Below are 17,514 nucleotides of genomic sequence, written 5' to 3' on the forward strand. Positions count from 1 at the left end.
TGCTCATGGGGTAGACAAGGGTTACAGCATCTCCCTGCAGCTGCTTTGGAGGAACTGGTGATTTTAGCAATTGGGGCAGGGCTAAGGAGCTTGGACGCACTAGGTATTGGCCTTCAGGGGTAAAAAAAGAAGGGAAAGAGGGTGAGACAGCAGAGGCAAGAGGATGATGCTGCTTGCAAGCACACTTCTCTCAGAGATGGGAACTGCAGCCCTGCTGCCAGACTTCCAGCATTCAGGAGGTGATTCCTGAACCTTGGTACAATTCTGCAACTTGGCAGCTCCCCTGATCCAAGCTCTTGGCTGCAGCTCACTGTATCCATGGCAGAGGCCAGGAGAGGCAGGACCTCCCTGATGAGGATCCAGGAGGGGAGCCTCAGGCACAGAGAAACCCTGCTCAGATGAATGAAATGCACTTTGGCTAAGTGGTAGATCCGGGGCTACTGCTCCAGGCAGAAAGCAGGAGCAAGAATTTTGCTGCCTGCAAAGCAGCAGTAAAAATGAAGGAAAACAGAGCTTTTGTTCCCAGCCTGAGTAGCCCTGCTCTGGGAGGGCTGCCAAGAGCCTGCACGCTCCTTTCCTCTCTCCCTCTCGACCTCGTATTTACAGGCAAGCGCTGAAGAAAAACCCACAGGTGGGCAGGGTTCTGAAGTGACACATTAATCATTTCTCTCTCCCTTCTAGGCTGTTTGAGAAGCAGATTTCAGGTCTAGGTGAAGAAATCCAGGATGGGTGGCTGTACCTGCAGACAAAGGGTGTAACAAGAGATGCGTTGCAGCAGCACTTGGGCAGAAAAATGTTAATATTTATGTAGGATCTAACCATGGGATTAACATCCCTCTGTGCACACATTAGCAGCTGTAGGAATACCATCATTTTCCAGAGTTCCCTCACGGCATGGAAGCAGGATACTCTCTTGCTGACAGGAAGATCTCATCCTTTCTATTTCTTTTCTCTTGTTTAGTCACATGCTGGAGGGTTTCTCCTTCTGCCTTTACAGGGCTTACCTTGCTTTTTGTGGCATTTGTGTCCAAATAGAGAGAAAAAGTATTTTAATTAATGTATGCTCCAAATAGCTTAAAAAATGTTGTGTGAGTTTTTTTTTATTACCCGTTTGACTGAAGCTGCTGCTCTCAGAAAATGTGCAGTGACTTCCTATTATGTGCACCAGATATTTATTCTAAATTAATTAATTGGATTTTTTTTATGTCGTTGCTCACCTATTGAAAGGAAGAAACATGGAGATTACTTGAAACTCGAATTTTTTCCACAACAGCTATAAAGGAAAGGCGTTCTTACATTAAACATATTTTCTCCAAATTCTATTCTTTAAAGTGACGTAAAAATCTCCTTTTCTTCTCCACTTTACCATTTCAGTACTTATTTCCTGCTTGTTTCAGTAGTTTTTTTCAGCTATACTTAAAGCAAAGTGGTTCCTGCATTTCACGTTCACTTCCATGCTGGGCAGATTTATATCTGAACACTGTTCTGGTTTGAGGGTACAATCTCCATTAAATTTAAAAAAACCCCACAAATCTGAAGGGCAGATTCACACCACCCTGTGCTGCACTCTGAGGAAAGGCAGGGGCTTGTCACTGTCATATTTTCTGAAAAATCCCTTGCCCAGGATTCTTCTCCTGGGAAGCTGAGAAGCCTCAGAGAAAAAGGAAAACAATTTCTCATTTGCTACTCCTGTGTTTTGCTGCCTTGGAATGTGGTTGGTGATTGTTTATCCAACATGTGGTTGTTTCATTGGTTTCATGTGAATTGTTTTGACTTAATGACCAATCACGGTCAGGCTGTGTTCGGACTCTGGAAGGAGTCACGAGTTTTCATTATCTTTTGGCCTTCTGTAAGTATACTCTGTATTCTTTAGTATAGTTTTAGTATAGCATAACATAACATAACATAACATAAATCAGCCTTCTAAGAACATGGAGTCAGATTGTCAATTCCTCCTCCTTCTGGGGAGCCCAGAAAATACCACAGGGGCTGACAGTGGTGCCAGTGCAGGTTCAGCAGTGGGTGCTGGTGCTGGGGAAGGTGCTGCCCAGGCTAACTTTAGCCCAGACACTCTAATCCCCCTGGCTAAATTAGGTTTGTGCTGAGAGCTGCCCTGGCCACATCCTGTCTTTCCACCGGGTCTGTGCTGGGATTAGGCTCGGGATCAGCAGCTGCCCTGTGGGAGGGACCTGCAAACACTCCTGGATTCCCAGAGCCAGCCAAGGTAGGGGGTACAACAAAGTCACCTTTTGGTACTTGTGGCATTTCCCAAGTCTTGATGTCAGCCAAGAGGCAGAGCCTTTGGATCCCAGTTTCCTCAACACCTCAGTGTTGGGAAGGATGGAAGTTTGACAAGGAAGTCTCACAGATATGTGTGCTTAGCAAAAAGATTTTTGAATGTTGAATCTGAAGAAGGAATAGAAATGAAAGCAAGTTTTGATATAGAAGAAAAGAATTGCTGAGCCAGTCTTACTGGATAACCAAGAAGGCAAAGGGTCTGTTAGTTAGAAGGGGTTTTTATGGCTTAGAGCAAAGGATAAACCCATTCCAAACAAGAAGATGTTTTTACCAAGCAGGAAGATGGCACAGGCAAACAAGTCAGCAGATGCTGCAAGTAGAAAAAAGGTCTCAGAATTTTCCACTGCAAGAAAACTGAAAAACAACTTCTAGCTTAAACTGTAATGCACTAACTTTTAGTGACTGGAGAATAGTAACATGAATATGGTAATTACAGTAGTTATGATAGGCTATAGATTAAAGTTCAGGTATAGATTGGTTCTACTGTGTTAAGATGCTCAGCAAAGAGAAGTGTATAATGCATTGTAACCTAAACCAAAGGGTCTCCAGGCCTGCCTGCAGCTGGAGCTGACAGCTGTAGGCACAGGCTCTGTCACCCAGGACCCTCCCTAGACTGCTGTAACCTCTTGGATACAATAAACTGCATTTTGGAGAGCTGCCTGGAGTCCCACATCCCTCATTTCGGCTCTTACACCTCAGATCAGTTCAATGCAGCTCCTGCCTCTCTCTGCCCTCCCCACATCCCAGCCCAGGGCTGCAGAACCCATCCCTGCCCTGATCCAGTGCCTTCCCTCTGAGCCCCACAACATCCAACCCAACCTTGGCAACCAATGCTGCATTAATTCTGCTGCAAGACACGCATTAATTCTGCTGTGTAGCCATCTTAGAATAAAAAAAGGAGAAAAACTGAGAAAAGGCAGAAAAGACTGGTGTGGGAGCAGGGATGAGCAGCTAGAAGGGAGTGGTTGGGATTGGCTTCCTCTCCAGGAGCAGAGCCAGCTCCAAGTATTTGTAAAGCCACAACCTTTGTTTCCTCAGTGTCTTGCAGAACCCCATTTTCCACTTGCAGCTTGTACATGCCAAGCTCCCTGCTCCAGTATTCCCAACTGAGCTGTGCAGATACATCTAAAGGCCAGAACAAGCTTGTTAGAGATGCTCACAGGAGTTTGGAAAAGGCAACAACTTGTAAGAGCCTCTTAAAAGTCTTCAGAATTAGCAGTAAAGTTTACTGTAGGTTGACTGAGGATTAAATTTTTAGTGCATTATTCATCTCCAGGAGTGGAATTTTGCCTTTCCCTGGGTTTCATGGATCCCTCTGGGTAAAGCTGCCTTCTCACAACAGTTTTTTCATTAGAGCCTCCAATGCTTACTGAAAAACGTCATTTAATTTTGCCTCTTCCTCAGCAAAGACTTCCAAGTTTGCTGAAATATTGAACTATGATTTAATGTCCTAAAGGGGCACTGGTATCTCCAGTGCTCACTGCTTTTATGACAGAAGTTCAAAGCTCAACACGTTCTAAATAGGCTGTCAGAGGAGGTGGAGCATCCTGCCTGTTCAGCTGCATCCTGCTCCTGGGAAATTTTATTTTGCTGCACCATTTTAATTATCCCCATTGCAGCTACAACAAGCAGGAACAACAGAGAGCTAGTGAATAAAAATCAAATGAAGGAGTGGAATTTTCTGTGAGACAATATTTGGATGCTTTCACTGAGTGTTGTGGGTTTCCATGATAGACACGGACAGAAATGATGCTTCAGTGTTTCACTGATTTTTTACTCCTTGTCTTCTCACTCTAGTTTAACAGGTGTGGAATTTTTAAGGAAAGTGAACAGTGGTTAAGTGGAACTACACTGAATACTAATATCAGCTCATGGCTGAGAATGGGATTAATTAATAAAGCACTGCTGCAACTGCTTCTGGAATTCTTGCTGGTCCCAAATGTACAAGTTATTTAATTCTGCTGGGAAAAACAAACCAAACCAAACCAAACCAAACACAACAACAAAAGAAAACCACAACAAAACAAAAAATCACAACTCAAAATGAGCAGTATCACAAGAAGTACATAAACAATAAAACGGCACATGCATACTGTGAAATCATCTAAAGTAAAGTTGATGTGATCCTTATATACTTTCTGATTTTCTACTTGCTCTCTTTTTTTCCATATTCAGATAAAGAAAAAACAAAACGTGCCCAAGGAAAGGCAATTCTTAAACTGCTGCGGTCTTTTCTTCTCAAAAGGCCTTGTTAGCCTAAGAGCTCATAGTTCTAACAGTGTCTCTAAAAAAAATTTAAAAATTGAGGAATCCACATGTTTGCAACCACCATACCCAGAGGTGGTTCATTCATATTCACCAAATTTGATATCAAATTCACCATATTTGATACCCAAAACACCTTTTTTGGTATCATGCACAGACCTGGCTGCATAGAGGCACTCCCAGCTGATACAGAGCTGCTAAAAACCCACAATGCCAAAAGGCAGAGATGAAGTTGTCAGAATTCCATGAGAATCCTCCAGGTTTCCATGACACTCCAACTGTATTTCTGGATAAAGCCTTTTCTGAGACAGGTACTTCAGTTTGCAGTAGAAAGGGACACGGGTCAGCCGTACACTTCAGTACGACCCCAAGCTCAGTCTCCAGTTCTCAAATGCACCTGAAAAAGCAGATCCTGTCCTCTGAGATGGAAACCTAGACAAGAAGCTTGGCTTCACCTCTCCACAGATTTCTCTCACTACTTGTCCTTTTCTGCTCATTGTCATAAAACTCAGGGTTTGTTTCTGAGCTTATTCTATCTTCTTACCACTGCTGTCCTTGGTAAGCAGGATAGACTTTAAAACAGCACCTCCACTCTTTAGCAACAACTTTGCTTCACCCTACAAAAGGCAAGTTTATGCCTTCAGAATAATCCCAGAAATCCCTTACAGTGCAATACAGTGAGAGAAATCCAATTCTGCCAGCATTACTTGGTGTAGATGTAACCAGAAGAGAGGGCAGTGAAAAGAAACCCTGAATTACCTCAATCCTCATCTGCTTTAAGCTAAGCCTCAGCTTGTCAAGCTTAATGGCAACACCACAGTTTTTGTAAGCACCCAGAGTTAACAGATGTTGTAAAAAATATGCCTTTAATTTCTGTAAATTGCTCTGACAAGTAATAAATAAGAATATTTTTAAAACTCCTGCTCACCTTTTTGTAAATAAAATATTTGCCCCATAACTAGAAAATCTATTATCAAGACAGCTTGAGATGCTTAAGGATTATTTTTACCCACTAATTACAGAAGTTTTACATGTCAAATGAGGTTTTAACTGTGTGTCCTCATCATCTTTAAATTGCACTCTCAAATAATCCAAAATCACAGACACCAATTATGCATGTATTTAGTTTCAAACTCCGTTGTGTAGATTGCAATATCTTCCACACCAGTTCATTCTGAAATAATACCAATTAACTCAGTAGAATCCCATCAATTATAAAGGCTACATAAATTATGAAGGCTACAGGATTAGAATTTGCTATCTTTAAAGTCTGCTTTTCCTGGTATCTGCTCAACACATTCATTTCACTGAATCTGCAAGAATCATGAACTAACAACGTGCAACCAGAGCATAACTTGCTGTCTACCAGTTAATTAGTGTAGGGAAACTCCAGCAGTTCCTTGGGGTTATTTGCTTATGTGAGTAAAGAAAATACCTCTTGACTTTTTTTTTCTATGTATTTAGAGCCTTTCCCAAGAAATGGCAGCAAATCCCCTCTACCCTTGCATGTTTGAGTCATTACAACTCTAAAGTAATTTAACTGAATAATTACAAAGTAATTGAAACCTGCAGCCAAACTGACACCAAAGAACTTTCGCAGATGAGGCTACTGAGTTGTGCCTACATCAATGCCCACAGTAAAGAACATTAAATAATCATTCATGGATTACAGTTCGGGTTCTCTGCACCCACAGAAGAAATGCCTCCTCAGCAACAACTGTGGATTCCTAAACTGTAGTAAACTGGCACTTCAGCAGCAGATGCTAATAAAAATACACATAAAAATCCTTTCAATCATTTATTTTAGTGGATTTAAAACCTCATGTGTCTTCTGCCAAGTGTAAAAACATTTTCGACTCATACAAACTAAATATATAGTCCATGGTGCAATAAAATGAAATCAGCACATTGGAGGGATTATCCATTTTTATTTTCTTTAGAAATGGATCAATGAAATTACTGTGCCTCAGGAACACACTTAAAAAAAAAAAAATTACACCAGGTAGCATTTCCCTTAACGAATTTTCACATTGCTTATAATTATGCAGATTGGACCTGGAATAATAGAAAGATGAATCCAGTGTCACCCCAGAGTTCTGTGACAGCCAAGTACATTCATAAACCCACCTCCCTCCCACCTCCCCCCCCTCCAATTCCTCGAACACCTGCAGAATCCCATTTCTACATCTAGCTAAAAATATTCTTGTCAAAATAGAAAAAGATTTTCCTACAAAAATTTTGGGGGAAGTCATGACACTTCTTCTAAATTGCTTTGCAGACAGCTAAGTACGACGATCAGTCTTCCCGAAAAGCTCCTTTTCCAAGATTTCAGGCGGATTTTGATGTTCCTAAAAATAGTCCAACATTGCCACCATGTGGTCAGGGACGGGCGCGCTCCCCGGGACGGCTCAGGGAGAAGCAGGGACAAACACCTCGGCAATGAGGAACCACGCTGCGAGTGAAAAAGGAAACCGGATCCTGAGAACTGAGTCCTTATGCCGGGAAACCAACTCTAAGCATGGACCAGGGTAAAAAAAATAATTTAAGATATTTTGCGATTAATTCCTTGGCGCTGTGATGCTCCCCTTGCTAAAGGCACAATCCATTTCTGCTCACTTCTATCTCAGTACAGCACGTGCTTGCCAACAAGGAAAATCTAAGTGTATGCAAAATGCCTAAGACCATTCATTTCTTCAAACATAATCGTACTTGAAAATTTCCAAATCTTCTTCCTGGAGTTCAGGAAGCTGTGGAAACTGATTTAAGAGATGATCCTTCACATAGGCTTTTTCATTGCTGCCTTCCTCACACTGAAGAGATATGCTTCATAAATAATGTTCAAGAAGTTGTCATCATTCTGAAAAACAAACAAACAAACAAACCCAACACGTCATTGTTAGCAGGATAACTGGAGTCAAGAGATTAGAAGGTTATTCCATTTTATGGACCTGACACTTTCTAATCTTACTTTTTTTTATAAAAGGGAACAATAGCAAAGCCCTTTCCTTCACCGAAGATCTGTTTTATTTCCCATGACTGCACCTCAGCAATGAGTACACAGAAAGAAGATTTTCTAAACTCACAGTGCATTTAAATTGAGTCCAGTATTGTTGCATAATAACCCAGTGACAATACTGAAATTACAACCCTATTTCTCTTCCTTGCCCTCATTTATCTAGGGACTTCCTTAAGTTGTGTCCTCTATCAGGTCGGGGATAATTCCAAGCATGTCTGAAGGAATAATGAAACACTGGATTGTGATCCTACCCCAAAATCCTACCTGGGAAAACCCTTGCATCTTGTTTAGCTCTTTTAGGCTTAATGCTCCCTAAGGGGTGCTGCTCCTTTTGCTCTGATGCTAAACTTTTTCCTTCTGAAGAACATTTTGCAAGAATGAGTCAGCCCACATTAAGAAAGAATGTTATAAGTAGCTCACATAAACACATGAGGATAATTACAATCAAGATAATATTTAAGGAAAATTAGGTGCATCCAAGATTGTAGTTTTATATAATGGAAAATGACAGCTAACAAATTGGCAGTGAATAATTTCAAGGTAACTCAGTTAAATCCTAACTACCACCAAGAATAGCAGGGTTAAATATATATATATTTTACAAGTACAAAGTTACAGAGGGTAACCCCCTATTTTCCTTGACTAGTCTTTCCTCTTTAACTTCATGTATGGTTTTAATAGTATCCAGACACCCAAAGTATGTAAGGGCAAGATAATGTGCTGGTTTTTTAATCCTAAAATAAAAGTACAGGGAAAAATGAGAAAGCCCTCCATCTTATTAAAGATACTATTTATTTTCTGAATTTGTAATTTAAATAACATTTTAAGTGACTTACAATAATGTGTTTTAGTTTTATTTCAAAGCCATATAGACACATAGTTTTGACCTACAAACTGGATGTGTTTCTCTGCCCCTTGTGTTCTGCAGCCAGGTTTTTAGTTATGTAATCTCTCCTCAACTTTTACTCTTCAGATATTACTCACACAGCAAGTCAAGGAAAAAAAAATCATAATTATGCATCATGCCAAAGCAGTAAACAATCATCTTATACATAACATTGTTATGTCACAATTAAACCTGAAAAACTGCAAGAAAAGGAATTTTATTTCACGTAATTTTCTATTTCAAATGCTAAACTGAATTAACATACATTCATGTTATCTAGCCCATATTTTAAAGTTGCTCACACTCATCCTGCAATTTTAATCTCCCATCTGAACTCCTCTTACTGCTAACACACATCTCTGAAGTATTTGGCAGCTAGGATAACCACCCATTATTTATCCCTGGCTAAAAATATAATAGATGTCTCTCTGGCTCAGAGGCTGACCTTACAAAGCTTTCAGTCATCTTTGTTCTTTTCCACCAAATTTATTACCTTTCCTGAGCCCCAAATCAGATGCATAAATCAAAATGCAGTTGAGCCAGCAGTGTGCAAGGAGAGCCTATCACATCACCCTGGCACAAGCAGCCCAACTTCCAACATGTATTTCATTTCATTTTGCCTTTAGACAGGCACAACAGCTACAGGGTGCTTGTGGGCAGCAGGATTTGAAGCCAAGTGGGAGAACTGCTGGCAGTGTACCTGGATGAGGCGCAGCAGCGTTTCCTGCAGCTGCATCTTGGAGATGGAGGTGCTGCTGGGCACGGCCGCCTCTGGGGCGGGCAGGGGCAGGAGCAGGCTGCCCGAGCCGGGCTCGGCGCTGGCCAAGCGGCCGCTCTCGGCAGCTTTGGGCGGAGCAGGCGTGGGCTGAGTGAACACCATGGGGGACATCAGCAGGGTGGGGCTCACGGTGGCAGGAATGCGCTGCGGGGAGATGACCTGCGCAGATAAAAACACGGGCGTCAGGTACAGCTGTCTGCCTCGTTCTGCGGGAATGCAGCTGGTGAGAACTGCAGAGATTGGCAGTGGGCACAGCTGCTGGAGATCAATACTGCCAGGTAAAACTCCAGCTCTACACCACCTCTAGGATCTACTTCCAGATGAAAAGGTCTTCCATCCAATTTGAGATTGCAGACATGGATTCAAGTGTGATAAATCTATCAGAGAGGCAAATGATCTTAGGACAACAGCATTTTGTTAAAGGAATCAGACTGCTATTAAATATCAGCACTTGGAGGATGCAGCTGCAAAGGCTTCCACGCAGAGACAGAAAGTCAGCAAGTTTAATCTTTGAGAACATGAGGCATGCAAGTATCACTGTTAAAGACTAACCCCCTGTGTGGCAGTCATATTTTCTGGAAAAATCCCTTCGCCCAGGATTTCGCTCCTGGGAAGCTGAGAAGCCTCAGAGAAAAAGGAAAACAATAATTATCCCCTTTGCTTCTCCTGTGTTTTGCTGCTTTGGAATGTGTTTGGAGATTGTTTCATTGGTTTAATGTGAATTGTTTTGACTCATTGGCCAACCAGTGTCAAGCTGTGTCAAGACTCTGGAAGGAGTCGCGAGTTTTCATTATTATCTTTTTAGCCTTCTGTAAGTATCCTTTCTGTATTCTTTAGTATAGTTTAGTTTAGTATTCTTTTATATAATATAGTATCATAAAATAATAAATTAGCCTTCTAAGAACATGGAGTCAGATTCATCATTCCCTCCTTTGTCTGGGCACCCCACAAACACAATACCCCTGTACCTAATACTAGAAAGTATTTTCCAATAATAACTTTCAAATTACTTTATAAATATATATGTGTGTGTATTTTACCTTCTCATTTTACTTAAGGAGAGAGAAAACAAAACCATAGATTCAGTGATTTAGCTAAAGATCCATAGTGAGCTCATGGCATTGCCAGAAACAGAACAGACACACAACCAACACACCATTGACAAAATCCAAGTGGCCCTCAGAGAGAACCTTGGTGCTGCAGCAGTTCCCTCAGTATCCTAACCACACTAATCTGCACATCTGCCAAATAATTTTCACCTTCGAGTTTTGCAGTGAATCTTGGAACTGTAAATCATGCAGGATTAGCAAATACTAACAGATATAATATTAGCAAATGCTATCAGATATAATATACAACATAACAGAAAGTTAATTCATTCAGCTTGCAGACATCAGCTCTCTCTCCAGGTAATTCCAATAAGAAATCTTATCCTAATCAGCGATCTTCTTGCTATTCAAGTATCCAATCTTTTTAGAGTACATACAAAGGAATTGATACAAGCTCACCAAAGCTCCTCCCTTTTGGGCCGGAGCACAATTTATTGCTACCATATTAAGGTGAAAGGCTACTGAATCACTTCACTCTGTGCCCTGGATTACATTTCAATTTTGAAGAAAAATTAAGGTTCAGAAAATAGAACTGAGCTTGATCTCCTAGGTATGCTAAACCACACAGATTAGCATTAAAGAACAGTCACATTTCTGTAGCTTGTCTCTCTCCTATGTTATGATTGTTCTACCCAAGACATTTCTGAACAATTTTTGTGAGACCATGATACAAAGAGAAATAGAAACAAAGAGAACTGAGATTTCATGCTGTTTTATGGAAAATTTAAGGAAGCAGAAAGACTAGGGGTCAGGAAAGAAAGCATGCAATATACACCTAATACAAAAGTCTCGCTTTTTTCCCCCCCAGTATTTACCCAGTTAGGTAAATATTGTGTCTGTTTCTCAAACACAGAGTACTACAAAACTCTAGACTACAGCTTTCTTCCAACCCCACAGTATGTAATCAAAACAGCCATGACCAGGTCTGTGTTCCAAGCCTCTGACTGAGCAGAGGTAATGCAAACTGACTGAAGGTTTGCACACCTATGCTTGAAAAACACCACTCATTTTAGAAGAAAACTAGTGTGAGTCCAAAGTGGCATCCCTCTGTAGAGTGAGACCTTCAGACTCTGCACAGATCTTGTCCTGCCTGTGGAACACCAGCTACCCCCAGATACTCAGCCCAATGCTTCTGCTCTCCTCGTCCACGCTGCTGCAGCAACTTCTCTTTCATTTACCTCCAGCAAAATTGGCAGGGCTTGCTTAAACAAGATGATTCTTCCTAATGTGATTTCAAGAATGCATATACAAAACTGCTCTACAAGGGCAGAAACCTCCTGCAAAGGGAAGGTTGGGAGCAGCTGGAGGAGATGCAGTGTCCCACTAACAGAGCTTAATCTACAGCAGACTCTGTCAGCCCCAGATAACATGGCCTTCCAAATCTAAAGACATTTTTCTCATGTGCCCAAGGCAAACAAACAAAACCTGAGACAAACTGTGCCTTTAATAATACACAGCTCCTCCTGACAAACACACGTTGTGGTTTAAGAGACACACGAAGAATGCTTTGTCTTCTCTGGATAGAAAGGTCGGTTAGGTAGGACATGCCAAGCATATGGAAACTGTATGGAATGAGCAACATTGCCATCTGCTGGTGACACAGCCAACACCCACAGGGTCATGCAGAACTTCAAATACTGTGTCAGAAGAAGAATAGAGTTTATGGGTCTTTTTTTAGTGCATAGCATTTATGTCTCTCCTAATGTTACAATGTATTTTTTGCTAACAGCTCAAGCTCAAAGCTTCTGCCATTGAACAAGCCTTGACATAAAAAACATGGATTGTTTGGGGTTTGTTGTGAAGATAAAGCAAAATTTTCATTTGAGATTCAGCTCAGATCACCTTGATCTGAACTGATCAAGGTGATCAGCTTGGGACAACTGACACCCACCAGAAAACAGGACGCTGATCTTTGCATTACCAGTGCAATTCCTGTAACACCATGCTTTGGCAGAAGGCTGTAAAATCCTCTGCAGGGACACTAAAAGCCTTTGGACCAATCTTTCAGCTTTGAGTAACTTCTCACCAGTCATAAGAGCCCTTCCAAAATTCTGTTGATCAACTTCTTACCCACAGAAACTGAGCTGCTTCTTCATCCATTATCTCCAGCTGTCAGGTCAACACTTAAATCTCTGAGTCACTAATAACAGAGTAGGAGTCTGCCATCAGCTGTGCAGCAATGAGGGAAGAACAAGAAAAATGTGCAGAATAACTGGTGCAGTATCTAACATCCCTTCCCTGAAGCCCAAATGCTCATTAAGGTATCAGACTGGTGTTCTGTGGGGCTGTTGGCAGCTGGATGACACCATAGCTGGCAAATTCATGTACCACTGTGAAGCAAGGAGTGCACTGGGTCTCCTGCAATGCAAACTGGCACCTTCTGTGGCTTCCTGTGTGAACAGAATCCCAGGTGGAGCAAGTGCTCCTCTGGAACAGCAGCACCCAGTGTGTGCTGTGGGCCTAAACAGTTTTCAGAAGCATTGCTGAAAACTGAGAACATAATTCTAAGAATGGTTCAGGAACTTTAAAGGCAGTTCATTAAAACAAAGCTGGCTACAACGCTAACATTGCTTTGTCTTTCAAGTTTAATTTAGAATATTTTAATTGATTTCAGCAATTATTTTAGCTACAGAAGCTGAAATTACTTTTTGAAACAAGTTTAATGCACCTGTTTGCAATATAGAATTGCTGAAACTGCATTCAGGACAACAGAGAAGCAGTGCTGTGATGCTCACACCACACACACTGGGGTTTCATGCACATACTCAGAAGATGTAACATGATGTAGAAAATACATTCTTGATGGAAAAATGCTCCAAGAAATGTGAAAAATGAGCTGCAAGATACGTGGTCTTCTGAAGAAATGATAAATTTGTGTCTGGGTTATTGTAAGCACTTGTAAAACCATAATTCTGATTAACATAAACACTTAAGCATGCATGTACCTATAATCAGGAAAGCACATCCCTAACACTAAACATACCCCTAAAAGCCCACTGTAGATGAATGCTTTTTTATTGTCTCTTAAGCACATGTTACTCACTGTCTGCATAAGGAATATTTCACAAAACAGGGCTGGCACCAGACCAGGCTGAATGCTTCCAAGTATTATTCTTTGGCTTTTGCTTTTTTCCTTTTTTTTTTCTTTTCCCATTTTTTTGGTAACTGGTCTCTTCCTTTTCATGTGGGAGATCACAGTTCTTGTACCATATGGAGTTGCAGCAGAAGGCCAATTTAAACTTGGACTTGTAATGTGTCAGTTGTGGAAAGGACTATTGCTTACATTTTCTTAGTGCTGCTGATGGATTTAGGGTGTTCCTTTAATCTGATTTTTCCAACAACAGACACTGCTCAGATATCTCTCTATTCCTGTCAGACTTTTGCTTTTTCCTGTATGCTGAAGCATAGTAGGAGAGGCAATACCAAAAGACAAATAATTACAGAGAACAAACCTTTTGCTGCACTTGTTGTCAGAATCTGCTTTGATCAATTTTGCATGAGCATGTGCAGATATATTTGTGCCAATTCAATTTCACTCAAATGTCTACTCTGCAGGCATGGCAGCACTTGAAGCCTCTGGTCTACTGCAAGGATAACATTATAAAAAGATTAATGTTGGTTTTAAAAGTTGGTTTTTGTCTTCCAGGTTGTTTTTCAAAAGCAAGCCCTTTTTCTGTGGCTAATTCATGGCTTCCAAAGGAACAGAGTCCTTGCTTCATTTTTAGCCTCCCTGCTTTGCTTTTGTGGCAATCTGCTGCACGTGAAAGAGGCCATTCCTCCCAGACTGCAGAGCTTTAGGTGTCCTAAGCAATAATTAGTGACACTTTTGTTATCATTTTTAGTCTATGCATTAAATCTCCAAATTTAATGCATCTAATATTGTGTTGATAGCAGCTGTGGCAGCCTGGGAAGCCACTCCTCAACAGCCTCAGTCTCCTTGTTCTACTCAGAGCCCTGCAAAGGAAGACTGAGAATCTCAGTTGCTGCTTTTTTTTTTTAAGGCAAGCTTGCAGCAATGATCACAGTGAATGAGCCTTGTTCCAGAGAAGACTTTTCTTTTCTCACAAGCTGCTGTTCTATCCATACTCAAGCAGTCAAACTGTTGCAGTTGCATTAGACCAGAGCTCAGGAATTGCCTTTCCATATTGCAATTAATAGTGGTACCACTGTCTTTTTCACATATACAAAATTAAAGTCATTTGCCATAGCAACATCTGTAGGTTTTTTTCATCTGGAAAATATATCAGCATATTTCCCAATTTTTTATTCATGCATACTGACTTACAATGTAGAGCCTGGACTTGCCTCATTTCACTTTTACCTCCATTATGTCCTCCCTCATGCTATCAGTACATGTACCAGTGAATCACACAATTTCTTACATTTAAAGCAGGCAAGTTCCATTGCCAGTGAAAACAAATCAATTTGTTTGACTTTGGATCCTCCTTTTATTCTTTAGCTCTCCACCGGAAAGTCAAAGTTACCATCTGCAAGCAACTGATTCTGAATAATTTCAATGACTAATCCCCAAAAAACTCTTTCATACAGATTCAAATCCTACTGCATTAATTAAAAGAACAAAAATAATGATGGCTATTTGCTGTATCAATATTAATATTCCTCCCACTTCTCTCTTGGTATTAGAAAACTTGACCTGTCACAAACTTAGTGACAGATGTGGCTCTTTTATTATTAAATGACTCCTTCAGCTTCTTCATGTATAGAAGAACTTTCTAGCATCTTGAAATATCCTGTAGTCTTTCAATCAGGTTTTGACAGAATTAGAAAAATAGAATGAAAGAGAAAAAACATAAAAGAGAAATAAAAGAGAAAAGAGAATGGAACAGAAAAACAAGAATGGAATAGTCACAACAGAAAAACAGCTTTTCAACTTTACATTGGAAAGGAGAATATTTGGGATCAGTAACTTCTAGACTCCCATACAAATCAGACCCCAAAACCCCACAGCATATCCCCAAAAAAGGAAGCTGAAAAGAGCTTAGATACATTCTCAGACAGGACATGTAAAGACTTTCTAGTGTAGAAAATCCTACAGAAAATGAAGTTGTTAAAGACAGTAGTTGTTTCAGATGGGACATTTTGTAATCGCACATGCTGCTTTTCTGAAGAACATAAAAATATACTCATCAGAGAGATACAGTCTCTTAACATCTCCTGAATTTTTAAAGACACCAATCTGACTTCTGGGATCAAAATAAAGAGAATTTTTTGATGTCCTTCAGGCACAAGACCTTTTTTCAAAACAATACACAGCAAATTAAAAGAAAAATAGCTAATGAATATCTAGAAGTAGCAGGTGTAGTACAAGATAACTAACTGACCAATATCCAAATACTTCTAAAAGCTGCTGTTAGAAAACAAGGGACCTTTTAAGTATCTTTAGCAACTGGCATACAAAAGAATGCACATCTACACAGAGGAAGCTATGACTAATTTTGCAGAAAATAATTATTAAACCCAAAATATTACACTGAATAGCAAGCAATTACATGTAACAGCCCAAGTATGGCAAGTGAAAATTCGGTGACTTTTCAAAGGGGCTCTGGGACAACCCAGCAGTGCAGTATTTCTGGTCATCATTGATGTGCAAGAGATGTGGCTCTCAGGATTTACAGTATCACATCTTGGTAAATCAGAACTTACCCAGTGCTGGGAAAGCATCACCTGCAAAATGAATCATGGGCAACATGCAGCAGCAACGAAGCCAAGCCTAACCTCAGAAAAAATCAAGTTTAAAAGACTGCTGGATTTGTATTTATTTATGAAGTTCCCCATTTACCTGGAAGAGAGTGCTCTGTTTTTCTGTGCCTGGAGCCTTTTCTATCCAGGAATCCAGTGGTTTCAGGGTGTTGGTGTTCTGGGTAACAACTGGGAACTTAGCTGCCAATGTTGGTCTGCTGGATACATGGAGCTGCTGTTCTTGTTGCACTATCTGGAGTTTTTTCAATAATTCTTGAGGTGAAATCACCCCAGAATTGGCCGCTTGATTGCCAGAGAGAGGAAGTGGCTGTCTGGGAAGTTTGGATTGTTCTTTACCAAGCGTCTGAGCCTCTAAAGTCTGGCCTGGTAGGGACCCATTGAAGTACACCAGAGGGGGCTGGCTCATGTTATTTCCTGGTGCTGCTGCTGGCGCTCCAACAGGAGCAGGAGTCCTGCTGAACACGGAAGCCGTGGAGTTCACAGCTCCTGCGGCACTGGGCTCCATTTTAGCCACCGACCCTGACTGACTCTGCAGTTTCTGCAGTAAGCTCTGAGTGCCAGCGGTGTCCTGAGCTCCGTGAGCCGTGGCCATGCCGTGGGCAGCCACGGGCTGGAAGAGGCCCGTGAAAGTCTCCCCCACGGGGGGGATGCTGCCATTCTCACAGAGGCGGCTCTCGGGGAGCTCGGCCAGGGGGTGCAGCTCGGTGCCCCGCACCATGAGCTTCTGGATGGCCGGGCACAGCTGCTTCTCGGCGCTGGGGGAGTGCCTGCTGGGCTCCTCGTAGGACAGAGAGCGAACCACGCCCTGCCTGGCCGGGAGGCTCTCCTGGTGCTGCCTGGGGAGCGCTTCTGAGCCATCTGCCTTGTCCTGTTTGCCAAACAGTGCTGTCAAGGATAAGTGCTGGGGTTCAGGATCCGCGCTCTGCCAGGGGACAAAGGAAAAGAGTAAACACAGCTCCCTCGCGCAGGAGTTACATTGTCACAGGCATATTTTATGAAAAAACCTTTCGTTAGGATTTTTTCTCCTGAGAAGCTGAGAGGCCTCAGAAACAAAATGTAAACGATGATTATCTGCTGCTGTGCAATGCAGCAGGTGCATCTGTGATTGGTCTCATGTGGTTGTTTTTAATTAATGGCCAATCACAGTCCAGCTGTCTCGGACTCTCTGGTCAGTCACAAGATTTTATTATCATTCCATTCCTCTCCTTCCCTTTCAAGCCCTCTGATGAAATCCTTTCTTCTATTCTTTTAATATATAATTTTCTTTTAATATAATATATATCATAAAATAATAAATCAGCCTTCTGAAACATGGAGTCAAGATTCTCATCTCTTCCCTCGTCCTGGGACCCCTGTGAACACCACCACATTACATTAAGTGGTGACAATATCTAGCCAGCAGAATTCAATGAAAAGATGAGCAAGCTGCTATGCTCTTTTT

At 41.4% G+C, this 17,514-nt stretch overlaps 1 protein-coding gene across 1 annotated transcript in view; it reads right to left on the bottom strand.

The window, feature by feature from the left end:
• Window positions 1–6,711: 6,711 nt before the first annotated feature.
• DCP1B (decapping mRNA 1B) overlaps window positions 6,712–17,514 on the bottom strand; it is a 40,175-nt gene continuing 29,372 nt past the window's right edge. The window contains exons 7-9 of the mRNA XM_036400324.1: window positions 16,153–16,995; window positions 9,166–9,402; window positions 6,712–7,420 (exon numbers count right to left, since the gene is read on the bottom strand). Coding sequence (XP_036256217.1) covers window positions 7,340–7,420; window positions 9,166–9,402; window positions 16,153–16,995 — 1,161 coding nt within the window. The 3' untranslated portion in view covers window positions 6,712–7,339. The remainder of the gene's footprint in view (window positions 7,421–9,165; window positions 9,403–16,152; window positions 16,996–17,514) is intronic.

The sequence above is a fragment of the Molothrus ater genome, chromosome 5 (genome assembly GCF_012460135.2).
Source record: "Molothrus ater isolate BHLD 08-10-18 breed brown headed cowbird chromosome 5, BPBGC_Mater_1.1, whole genome shotgun sequence".
Lineage (NCBI taxonomy): Eukaryota > Metazoa > Chordata > Aves > Passeriformes > Icteridae > Molothrus > Molothrus ater.